The sequence below is a fragment of the Lolium perenne genome, chromosome 3 (assembly GCF_019359855.2).
Source record: "Lolium perenne isolate Kyuss_39 chromosome 3, Kyuss_2.0, whole genome shotgun sequence".
Taxonomy (NCBI): domain Eukaryota; kingdom Viridiplantae; phylum Streptophyta; class Magnoliopsida; order Poales; family Poaceae; genus Lolium; species Lolium perenne.
In genome coordinates, this window is record NC_067246.2 from 120,880,492 (window position 1) to 120,893,271 (window position 12,780).

Sequence of the window (12,780 nt, forward strand, 5' to 3'; positions counted from 1 at the left end):
ATAATCACTAATCTGGTTTTAGTAAACTTGAGCTTGAAATAATTAAGATGGATCCCATGTTTATAATTAGCAATGCATTGGCTAATGATGGTTTAATTTTATAGAACACTACTTCATTTGGTCTACTAGGATGGAAAGGTAAGGTTTAATATTTTATGTGAAGTGATTCTATGTGAAAGTTTAGGGTTTTGGTGATGATTCACTAATGGAAGTATTAAATAGGCATGATGCATGGCAGGGTTCTATTTGTAATCTAAATTATACTTGTATGGAAATTCAAATGTGGTCTAGGGTTTAAGTAGTGTTCACCAATGTAATACACCACTAGGATTAGGTATGAGCATAAGCTTGATTATGTTTAATTGGCTAGGGTTCCTCCTCCTACTTAGGTCACTACTAGAAAACAGCATATCAGTGGCGCACCTGTTTTTGCTATCAGTGGCGCACTAGTGGTGCGCCACTATTATCACGCCACTGCTAACTTTTAGCAGTGGCGCACCTCCTAATGCGCCACTAGGAAAGCAAATAGCAATGGCGCACTACTCAATGCGCCATAGGTAGACACTTCATGCGCCACAACGGTACTAGGAAACGAAAAATAGAAGACAGGTGTGCCACCACTAGGCAATGCCGTGCGCCACCGTTAACCACACTAGGAAACAAAAAAATATTGCAGACTGGGTTGTCCTGGTAATAATAAATTACATTATATTTTAGGAAACAAAATCTATACCTAATAATAAAGAAAATAAGGTTTCTTGTTGGTCCGTTTTTATTACCCCTATATTTCTGTTAAAATTACAAGCCTTGCCACCGCATAGTCAAGTCGGAAAAACGGTTCGTCTGTGTTCGTCCGTCGCTCGGCCTGGCCCAATCACTTCTTCCTTTGTTTTCCTCTCTTGTCCTAGCCGCGCACGTTTGACTTCCATCGTGCACAGTCCAAACCGAACCAAAACATCTCAGCTAGCGCATCATGTTCCTATATATGTGATCAGCCCCGGTCACCTCGTCGCATTGAGAGAAATCGATTAATTGGATCTCCAGGCGATAAAATTTTCGTCGATGGCGACAATGAACATGGCGGAGAACCTTGCGGTGGCGTAGAGGCGACAATGGCTGTTTCCCCTGGCAGGGACCGGAGATGGTATCCGGATACAGCTCGCCGGCGTACAATTCCCAGAAAGTGGCGAAGGATCAAAAGTTCTTTCACGGAGCCGAGCTCCTCTTTCCCTAAATATAGTTGGAATCCCAACATAGTTTCCTCAATTTCTGCTTCAATATCGGCAACAAACCCAGCATATCTTCAAATTTGAAGCCTGAATCCATCAATCATGTCGCTTGCTTCCTCTCCCCTCCAGGTCTCCTCTTCAAGCTCGCGCGGGGAGGCAGAACTCGGTGGGCAACATGAGCGCTCCTGCCCGGACCATCTCGACAGGAGCACGGGGCGGTGGAAACTGCCGATCAGGTCGCCACCACTCGCTGAAGGGTTGGGAGAGGAGCACGGGGCGGCGCCGGAAGGAGATTCATGGAGCGGCAGCCAGGATCTGATTTCGCGGAGTCACGATTTGCCGGCGTTTGTCCCCACCCGACTTTCCCCCACCTCCTCTTCTTACCCATCGTGAACAACTCGCCTCTTGTCGAACTCTGGGTTGATTCCTCTCCGACCGGCAATGTTGGAATCGCCGCGGCAACAGCCCGTCTCAATTTCGGCAGAACAAAACCGCCCCAAAGATGGAGGCAACTGACGAAGGATCGGTGCGGCACATCATCCTACGGCGTTGTCTGCGGAAGCATACCGCTGGGTCACGGCGCCATGCGCCCGACGCCGGCCTGTCGGGGCCTCGCTCCTCCTTCTGTGGCAATTGATTTGGGGCTGAAAGTCTGAAACCCGCGGTGGAGTCGGGAGAGAGGAAATATTATGCTCTCAGTTATTTTCAGTTTAGCGCTTTTATTTATCGTATTTCATGGTTATCACCTGGTTAACACAAATTCGTTTTTATACACATATCCATGAGTAATCTAATTGTGAGATGTAGGGTGCGGACCTCTAGAGTTATGCTCTTAAGAAGCTGATATGAATTCTCTGTAGAGTCTGGCTCACATTACAGTTTTTTTTACGAAGCCGACTGCAATTTGATGTTCTTTTTGAAACTATTAAAATATGGATGTAAGCTTGCTATGTAGTAATTGCCGGCGGGGGTTGCTGAGCGTTCCCGCAATCTAAATTATCTAAATTACACCCTAAATCTAAATAATGTGAGCCAACTTCAGGGTGATTTGTCTTTGCCGTGCGTGCTGCTTGCTCTGCACGGCAAAGATATCTTTGCCGTGCAGCGGCTCACGGCAATGATTGCCTGCACGGCAACGGCAATTTTTCCTGTAGTGGTTGCTTCGAGTTGTTCGACTGATGGACCTCCTTAACGCTAAACGACTTCTGATTTCTTGCCTCAATTGATTCCATCTAAATTATTATTGGAGCAGTCGAGGACCGCCGCTAGCTCTGCTCCGCATGACCTCCCTAGAACCTCTCCATCTCCATGCATGCTCACGCTCTATCTTGATAGATCAGACGCCAACTCTCTCGATTCGTACATGTTTTACTGATTGAGGACTGTTTCGATGATGCTCATGCCAACGAAGGCAACAACGACAAGAACAGCTAGGGCAGCAGCGTGCAAATGAAGTCATGCTCATGCATCAGGGACCCATCGTCACCTTCATCCTCAGCGCGCTTTCTTGTTGACATCGCAACGAGCCTCCTCTTCGCCACCTCCCTTGTCGCTGCTGTCCTGGCTACCGTAGTTTTCATCGACTACCGCCTCGCCTGGAGAGCACCCATCTGGGCGGACTACAACGGCGCCTCCACGGTTCTCAAGGCAACCATCACCTCCTATGCTTAGACGGCGCCGAGCCCTGGCTCGCTGCGCGGGATGACACATCGTATACCCTTTCAACGAGTACAAGGGTACACCGTATACCGTTTCAACGAGTACAAGGGTACAATCGATATGGATCTTCTGGGGCTAACCTAGCCTGACCCGCTAGCGCTGGCGGAAGGAGCACGTGCATAAGCGAAAACTCTAGAAAAAGGCCGACCTCTGAGAAGGGAAGAGACTTTCTCCGCGCGCGACACGTGGTTGAACGTGGGGCACGGAATTTGCCGGTGGACTTCCTCCGCGCTCGACACGTGTTGCTTTCTGGTGATTTTGCGAACCGTCCACTTCTCGTAACGGGTCCGCTTCTCACTTAACGGGTTTACAGGGACCCATTTCGCGTCTGCCTTTATCTCCGTTTTTTCCCTTATTCTTCTTCTGTCGTCTGGGCTGGTCGTGGGTTCTGGTTCCTTCGGCTGGTCATCTCGTCGGCGGCGCTGCTATTTTCCCTTCTCCTCCGTTGCTGTCGAGAACCTCTCGCAACTCATCGTCGGCGGACGTTTTTCCTGCTCCAGTGGTAAGCGCTGTCGCGTTTTTCTGCCTGCTTAGGGTTTCTAAGATCTTGGTTTTTCCCTTTGATTCGATTAGATCGAATCAGTATTTTCCCTTTGTATTTCCGGGCTGTGAGTTTTCTGGGGAATTAATGGGAGGGAGGTAGCACTTTCAAATGGAAAATATGCGAAAGGCGGATGCAGATGCGTTTTCTCTCAGTAAAGTCGTTCTTTTTTCATCGATTTCTTCCGCCTCTTCTTGGTTATACACTTTCTGAGTAACACTAGTTAGGGTTTGCCTTTGTCGGAGTAGCCGTATAATTCCACATTTCGTGGTTACATGCATCTGGATGAGCTGCTGAGTTTCACTATTTAGGGTTTCTTGGTCTTTTTTCTTGACGATTTACCCGCTCTGGATGAGCCGCTGAGTTTCCCGTGTCGTGTTGACATGCAGATTCGATGACTCTGGTGGTTCTTGTGGTTTCTATCTGTGTATTTTGTTGTACTGTTTGGTCTAGTTTTATCACACATCGTACCTGAACTATTTCTAGGGTTTGTCCAGTGGTTGTTCATAAGATGGTTTTGTACTTCTGTATGTCCACCCGTTTCTGTCTGGTACTTGCTGTCCTTTGTGTCTTGTACTTGTTCGTGTTTGACCTTGGTACTCGTGTGACAATTTGTTCTGTACTTGCGTAGCTTAGTCTATCGTACTTGTGCACGTATATCTCTTGTACTTGTGCACCTATATCTCTTGTACTTGTGCACCTATATCTCTTGTACTTGTGCACGTATATCTCTTGTACTTGTGCACCTATATCTCTTGTACTTGTGCACCTATATCTCTTGTACTTGTGCACGTATATCTCTTGTACTTGTGCACCTATATCTCTTGTACTTGTGCACCTATATCTCTTGTACTTGTGCACCTATTTGTTGTAGAGTTTAGCGGCAGCAAAGGTGCTGCTCTGTTACACGTCTTCGCCAGTGCATGCGTGTAAATTATGTTGCTTTCTTTTGGTTTGTTTGGTTGTCGATGTATTTGCGCCAAAGGCGCGTATCGTTTTAGACGTGTAGTGAAGATATGCAATTGCGACGACAAAGGTGGTTTCTGTTGTAATCTTTTTTTGTTGTCCTGTTTTTTCTAGTTTCGAAAGTGATAAGCTGCACACATTGTACCTGAACTAATTTTAGTGTTCTCCAGTGCTTGTTCAGGTTGGAAAAGATGGCAGATCCAGGTTTTCACTCTCGTGCTGATATTCCTGACCATCTTCGTGAAGCAGTCGATCTTCACATCTCAGATATGTTTCCTGGTGAAATGCATAATGATGTAAGGTTTTTTATTATGTCTTTTGATTTTTAATTATTGTGTTATTGTAAATTGCATTCTTAATTGTGTTTTTTATTTACAGTTACGTTCTAAGCTGAAAGAAATGTGGAAGACTATCTTCATTTCGTCGATGATAAGAACGGGACGTGGTCTTGCTGATCAGATGCGTGATATGGTTTCTCTTTTGTCAATTGAGTTGAAGAAGCAGCCATGTGCTTGCAAGAGAAAGGAGCCTGAAACTGAAAATGTTGTTGGAGGTAGTTCTGTGGCACAGAAGGGTGATGGCAATGCAGACACTGATTCTGATTATTGTCTTGAGGATTGTTGTCTTGAGCGTTCGGGGCCATGTACATGCAAGGGAAAGGAGCCTGAAACTGAAAATGTTGTTGGAGGTAGTTCTGTGGCTCAGGAGTATGATTCCTATGCAGACGGCGATTCTGATGATTGTCTTGAGCTTAAGGAGCTATCTGGGGAAGAGGAAGTCCCTGTAACTGCTTTGCATAGAATGTTGTTTGCTGATGTACTTGAGGCTCCTAGGAATTACATTGAAGGGTAACCATTGGAATTCAATTTTCCATCTATTTTTCATCTATTTTTGTATATACGGATGTTTATTCTTGTTGTTTTTAACAATTGCAGTTCCGAGAAAATACTTGAAGTTGGTGGTAAGTCTGTCAGCTGGCATAGTTTCTACCTTGCTATGAAGGGTGGTGGTTTCATGGATCCTTCTGTTATGGATGTTTTTCTTAAGTGCGTTGATGATGGTCTTGATTTCTTATTTATTCCGAGCTCTTTGGCGGTACGTCATGTGTATATGTTTTAGATTTATTTACTTTTTAACTAAATGTTTTTAGCATTTAGTTTTTTAAACATCTTCTTGTTGTTTTTTCCAGCATATTCTTGATTTGGATGAAGCTGACCCTATTCATCTTGCTGCAAGCTTTGCTGAACATGATCTGAAGTACTATAGTTTGGATAGGGAAGAGGCATGTTTGTCATGTTTTGTTTGGCGCTTATATTTTTTCTACTACAAGTATCGTGGATGCTTTCTTATTTCTCGTGTGATTGTTTAATTTCAAACAGGTCTACATTACTTGTTGCGATTACAGCCATTGGTGGGTTATCTTTGTCGACTTCCATTTCAGGAAATTTAGAGTGTCTAGCTCGCTGGAGTTGACTGAAGCTCAGATGGCTTCTACTCAAAGAATTGTATGGTTTTCATTGTAATCTAGCTAATTAAATAATTATTTACACATGACAACAATAACTTTTATTTTTTATTCTTTCAGTGCAAATCATTTAAGAAACTTTACAGTTATCTTCATGGTGTCGAGAGATTAAATATCTCATCGTTCAAGATAAAAGTTTGCGGCACCCCTTCTTGTTCAGAGTAATCATCTTTCCTTAATGTGAACTATGATTTTATTTTGTTTACTGTGTTTGGATTTAATTGTTTCTTTCTTTTTGACCATTAGGACAAGCGCGAGGCGTGACTGTGGTATCTATGCAATGAGGTTTATTTGGATATTCAAGGCTAATTTTTACCCAGATGTATTCAAGGTAGGTAATGTGTTGTGTACATAGTTTTATTCAATAGTATTTAAGGCAGTTTTTTAGTACTTGTTCGCTGTATAAATAGTACATGTCAATGGTTGTTTTTAGTACTTGTGCATCTTTTTGTTTAGTCGTTGTGTACTTTTTCGTTTGGAGCTTGTGCATTCTTGTTGAAGATCATTAACCATTGTGTTGTTTCGTGTTTTTCAGGCTGACATCGAAAGTTTTCGACAGTTCTTCGCCGGAATGATGCTCACTTATGATTCTCCTGATTATTTGGCAAGTTTCGTTCGCGAACAGATTGAAGAATTCGAAAGTAAGAACTGTTTTACAATGGTTATCCTTTTTTCGTCCAGTGAAGTCAATGAAGTGAACTTGATTGTACAAAATAAGGAAATGAAGTACATAATAACATTACATATTCATTCCATTGTCTGTATCATATATTCTAAATATTCATGTGGCTTCCTCCTTGAGTGATTCCTACTTTTGTTGCTCTCCTTTTGATATCCTTTGTTCATCGTCGACGTCTGCAAATAAATATATTTTAAATTTATGTTAATTTGTAGGAAAAAGCAGATTATTTGCATCAGTAGGTTTTTATCACTGACAAAGAAACTTCATGGGCACACTTACCTTGTTAATGTGTTTTTTGTACCAAATACTAGATATTCCATGTCGCATCTTATTCTTCCGTTGTGGTAGTACATACCGTAAGTGTTTCCTGGTTGTGTTGTTCTCTCTGTTGTGTTACTATCGTTATTTGTGTGTCTCGTTGCTTGATTGATTCTGTGCTGTATTGCTTGTATATCTTTCCGTGATGCTGCTGCTTCGCTGCCGCTTGTGTCTTGTCGTCGTGCTGCCTCTGCTGCAATTTTTGCTTTCAGTTCTCCACATCCTGTTTTGTTGTGACCTGATTTCTTGCAGTATCCGCATTTTATTTGTCTAGTTTTCTGTCTTTTTTCTGAACCTGGCATCATTCTGTCCCCTCTTTTTGTTCCTCTTCTGTCGGACATTGGTGGGTCACGCAATGTTTCGTTGCTACCTGTTTCTTCGTCGTGAAGTTTTTTAGCTCCTTCATCTTCTCTTATTGCTGCCAGCACTTTTGTTTCCATATCACGCATAGCGAATCATGACATTGTATGCTTTGTCATTTGGGCACGCTTTGTTGCAAAGTTCTGCCATATGGCTCATCACACCGGCAAACTTTAGTGTTTCGTCTCCGCAAGAAGCATCTGCGACATTTCCTAATGTTGCGAGTTCCATGTCTATGTCTTTTCTCCATCTTTTAATCACAAAACTCTCTGGCAAATCATTGATCTCCATGTGAACCATTGCTTTTATTACATGGCAGCAATGTATACCATCCCTCTGCATCTTTTTGCAGGAACACATGAAGTTTTTTTTTCATCGTCAAATGTGACGTCAAACAACTCCCTTTTGAATTCCATGTGGTTGTAGAATTTCACTATTCTTTTCAGCCGCAGGTGGCGACCAGGTTCAAGTGATCCATCTACCTTGAATGCCGTGTTGTTTGTGATCTCAATCTGGAACTTCTCGAATATGTCATTTGTGAATTGTTCAAGAGCTTGCTTCTCAAACGGATGTCTTGTTACTAATTTTGCTGTTTTCAGTGTTGATGTGAGCTTCTTCTTGTCCAGGGCAGATAAGCACTTGTCTTGTATGACCTCATATTGTTCAAGGAACATTGTTATCGTGTCTGTGTGCTGGCTATAGCATTTCCACATGTTATTTGTGCTCTCGCTCCTTCCTGTGCTTGATGAGAATGGGAAAAATTTATCCATGAAGTATGCTGGTACCCACCTGTGTCTTATCCTGAATAACTTGCTTAGGTGTTCTTCTCCGCTAGCATTGTAATCCTCTATCACTTTATTCCATCCCATTTCGAACTCAGCTGGTGTGAATGCGTTCTTTGCAATGTACATTAGCATTTCCGACAGTCCTGTGTTTTTTGCAAAGAAGGTGCTCTCTTTCTGGCTCATCTTGGTCACGATGTGGTAGTAGCAGTTCCTGTGTGTTGTGGACTTTAGAACTGTTTTTATTGCTTTCTTCATTGCCTTGTCCTGGTCTGTTATTATTGTCTTTGGTTCTTTTCCACCCATGGCCTGAACAAATGTTTCCAGTACCCATATAAATGTATCTGTTGTTTGATCCTTTAGCAGAGCAACGGCAAACAGTACTGTGGAGCCGTGATTGTTCACCCCAACTATAGGAACAAATGGTAAGCCATACTTATTTGTGCTGAAAGTTGTGTCGAAAGATATGTAGTCACCGAACAGCTTGTAGTTCATTACGCACATTGCGTCCATCCAAAACAGGCTCCGAACTCTTTTTTCGCTGTCTATTTCCATGGCATGATAGAAACCAGGTACTGTTTTCTGGAGTGTCTTGAAGCGTTCCTGCACTTCTGGATGTCATGGTCCTTCTCTATTTGTTGTTGTTGACTCTTTATGTTGCTTAGATCAACAGCATCGAAGGGTATTCCACGGAATTTCCCTCTGATCGACCGGAAGATTAACATCATCTTCCTTGGTGGCAGACGTCCCATCTGTAGTAGATGAATTAATCTCCTGTCGAGATCAGTCATCCTTTTGTGACAGTGTGCAAACCTAATGAGATAGTCTGTTGGTTCCAAATGGGTGGTTGTGTTCTAAGTGAACCTTCTTGATGTACCAGTATCCATCAAATTGTTTTACAATTATCAGTGCTTTACAGCCAGTCTTCAGTAGTATGTTTGTTCTCCTGTGCGACGATGGTTCGGCATCTGTGTTTGTGCATCCTTCCTTGTTACATGCAAACGTTTGCATGTAAATTTCTCCGTTTTTTCCTGATCTCTTGCTGCTAAACTTCTTCACTGCAAATCCTTCCTTTCTTGCATACAGAGCGTATCTGTAGAATGCATCGTCTCTTGTTTTGAAACGGGCACCTTCCTTTGGTGTAGCTGCACTGATAATCTCTTCAACTGCTGGGTAGTCATCTGTGCTGAACATCTTGTCCATTTCCTCTTCCATCTTTGTTGGAGGATGTGGATTTATTTCTGGATCATCATCCTTCAGTTCTTCTTTTGTTTCTTGTTTGGTAGCTTGTTCCTCCGAGGGCGAGTTTGATTCTCCTGTGCTGTGTTTCTGCGATGATGAATAAGCTTCTTTTTGATTTGTTTCCTTTGAGGCACTTGTTTCTTCGTCTGTACTTCCCATTTCTCTGTATTCCTGAATTCATAACATTCATATTGTTCATCAGTTTTTGTAAGATGGTGTTCCAGATGTTTAGATATTTTAATGTTTATTTCCACATATAACAAAGTGTGTACTGTTTTTGAAATCAAAAGTACGTACCTGCTGATCGATGATTTTGTTTCCCGATGTTTCTGTACATGTGTATGCTTCATATGTTTCCTGTAAATTAAAGGTATACAAATTTTTTTAATGCATTATTTTAAATGTAATTTGTAATTATAAATACATACATGTAGTTACTACCTTTGCATTGCTTGTTGTGCTATCACTGGAGTTGGTGTTGGCCGTGGCAAACTTCATTTCCTGCAAATAAGTAAACCAAGTAAACTTTGTGTTAGATTCCTGGTTTACTGATGTTTCTCCATAATGCATAATCATCATTTATCTTGTATAAATTCTTGAATTGTACCTTGATAATTTTTTCTGGTATTGGTTGCTTGTGTGTTTTCCTGTCATTCTGTTTGTCTGGTATACCATAGCTGCTGCTTGGTCTTGTATGTTGTTTCATTCTTGCCTGGTTGCTGTAGACCTCCTGTAAATTGGATATAAATTATTTTTGTCAGGCTATTTTTTAATCACAGATACTTTTCTGGTCATTGCGAGAATTGTTGATTAACTGTAATCTACATGCCTTCTTGATGTCTTCTTTGTTTTGTTGAGATTGTTGTTGGGAGGTGTCGGGCTTGTCTACTAGCTTGATTTGTGTGTGGTTGTTGTCGTTGTTGTCGTCAGACATATCATCGTCGTCGATTTCTTTGAATAAACCCTGAGAAATGGATAAATAATTGTCAGTATTTATCCTAAAAATGTTTTTGATTTTGTACTTTGCTTGTGTAATATTTGTTACTTACCTCATAACTTGATGATTTTCTTTGCATGTATTTTTCCGCTGGTGCAGCTGAGCTGCTCTGGCTGCTTGTTGCTGACACATAATTATGCTTTCCTGTTTCTTCGTGATGCTTTTGTCTCAAATTGGTGCCATTGGCATCCTGTAAGAAGATTGACAGTCAATAATATTACCATCTCAGAAAAATAATCAATTTTAAGTATATTCGTTAAATTGATTCAATAAAATCTAGTAGTGAATTTTTGGTGCCATGTCTAGTAATTAATTTTACCAACCTTCGTTGTGAACTTTTGCGATTGATTTGATTTGATGTTGCTTGGAAGCAGGGAAGGATGCTCTCTTGAACAAGCGTAGGAGGGCGCATACTGATTGATTTTCTCAGAGGTTAGCAATTTTTTTTCCTTCATCTCTCTATCCAATTCCATTGTCGAGCTGTTTATGTAAGATTCTTAATTCTTTACTTATATTATAGATCGTTTAAGGTGAGCACAATCGCACTCAGATCGTGACTCAGCTTGTTTAAGTTTATTTTGTTGCATTTTCTCCCTTTTATTCCTCCACATGTGTATTCTTGCCTGAAAAAAATTGAATATAAATTATTTTGTACATGCATGTCAAAAACAAAAGAAATATAGTTTATGTTGTGTACATTTTAAATAAAGATATATGATAACATTACAAAATAAACCACAATAAAGTTATATTATAGGCATAGTACTAGTACTTGTGTACCTGTCGACATGAGGAAGCTGTTATTGCCTGGAACTGTTTCTAATGCTTCTTAATACTATGGGTTAGTACTCTTTGAACAACATAGGCATCCTAATACTGTTGCTTTTGTTTGACAGCATGGAAATTGTTTTTCCTTGCAAATGTTACTAGTACTTCTTGATATGAATAGTTAGTTTTTCCTGATCATTGTAAGCACGAGACTGGTAGTTCTGTACTTGCTACACTCGTTAGTCTGTTTTCTCCATGCAGTGTTACTAGTATTTGTTAGTATGGTGATTTAGTACTTCCCGACACCACAAAGTTTAGCACTATATCATAACGGGAAGGTGCTTGTAAGTAGAGTAGATTTCGGTAAGTTTTACCATTTTTGCAACTTTTGCCATCTGTTCTGCGGTTAGTGGTATCTTGACTCCAGGAGGCAGCTTGTTCAACCACAATATTGGTTGTTCTTCATCCTTGTTCTGTTGTGCCCATGTTTCATCCATCTTCTCTGATGTCTCTCTTTTTTTCTTCTCCAGCTCTGCACGAGTATGAAGTGTTCAAGTCCATGAGTATGAAGAGCAAGCGTGGAAGGTTGAGAAGTTAGACTGCTACTTTTGAAAAGTATTCAGAAGCAAATGTGCAAGTTTGAATTTACGATTACTTTTGATGAGTACCTAGTGTTTGAACTTATTTAGTGCCACCTGTTTGAGTGGTTAGTCTGTGACTCTTTAGATTCCAAAACCAATGAAAAAGAAACCTGGTGAATTTTACCTATGTGGATATTCCTATCGGATGTACTGTGCACGTTGCCTAATTCTCTCATCCCTTGTTTGTTCCTTTGCGTTGATGTTGTCCTGCACGTTCAAATTTTGAATCGTTGGAAAAAAAAAGTTAGATGGAAAATTGCGATTGACCGAAATACATGTTAGTCGTGGATGGGGTTCCAGATGTCGAACGAGAAGAATCGGGGTACGGTATACAACGTTACAAATCTTTGAATCTGGAATTTAGATGTTTACCTTGAGTTCGTGGTCGTTCGTCTTCCTTCGTCTTCCTTGGTGGCTCCGTCGTTCCTCTCGTCTGGATCTTGATTTGAATTTTGAATCTGTTGATGAGAGAGAAAGGGATGGAAAGCGTGATCCTGTTGTCCACCAGAAGTGGAGGATTTGTTAAGATATCTATCTCCGATATATTTCTTCACCTGTATTTGTGGGCCAGCACATGTAATTAAAATGGGAGTTGATGTTTCAGTATGACATGTGGGTCCTCGTTTTTCTTATGATTCCTTTTCTGCGTGGATGACATGTGGGACTGTGGATGGGATGATTGGTTCTATTTCTCTTTCCCAATTTTTCTTCTGTGGCATTCCCGTAATTTTTTTCGTCATTCATTGATCCCGTGAGCCATCTTCTTCCTCCCTCTTGGCCTCTTCGTACGTTTGCGCCCCCCATCTCAGATCTGTTTTCCGAAACCTCTCGTCTGGAATGCTTCCTAATCCTATTTATCGTTTGATTTCTTTCTTCGATTGTTGAATGTAGGCGGCGGGTTCTCAATAAAGAGCCCCGTGGATTTTTTCGGCTGGTTTTGTGAGTTCTCGTTGTTTTCTCGTAGCCTGCGTTGTTCAATGGATGACGAAGCTGCTGTACCTCGTGATGGT

The 12,780-nt window shown here is 41.4% G+C and overlaps 2 protein-coding genes and 1 long non-coding RNA gene across 3 annotated transcripts; 2 read left to right on the forward strand and 1 right to left on the reverse strand.

Annotated features, from left to right (window-relative positions):
• Positions 1-4,646: 4,646 nt before the first annotated feature.
• On the forward strand, positions 4,647-5,978 carry LOC139837974 (uncharacterized). The gene is made up of 5 exons (XM_071827310.1): positions 4,647-4,751; positions 4,834-5,303; positions 5,391-5,550; positions 5,645-5,737; positions 5,835-5,978. The coding sequence occupies exons 1-5, from the start codon at positions 4,647-4,649 to the stop codon at positions 5,976-5,978; spliced, it is 972 nt and encodes a 323-aa protein (XP_071683411.1).
• A 64-nt stretch (positions 5,979-6,042) lies between these two features.
• On the forward strand, positions 6,043-6,693 carry LOC139837573 (uncharacterized). The gene is made up of 3 exons (XR_011754096.1): positions 6,043-6,141; positions 6,227-6,311; positions 6,516-6,693. It is a non-coding gene; the product is annotated as an uncharacterized lncRNA (long non-coding RNA).
• A 955-nt stretch (positions 6,694-7,648) lies between these two features.
• LOC139837975 (protein FAR1-RELATED SEQUENCE 5-like) lies at positions 7,649-8,626 on the reverse strand. The gene has a single exon (XM_071827311.1). The coding sequence runs from the start codon at positions 8,624-8,626 to the stop codon at positions 7,649-7,651; it is 978 nt and encodes a 325-aa protein (XP_071683412.1).
• Between the last annotated feature and the right edge of the window lie 4,154 nt (positions 8,627-12,780).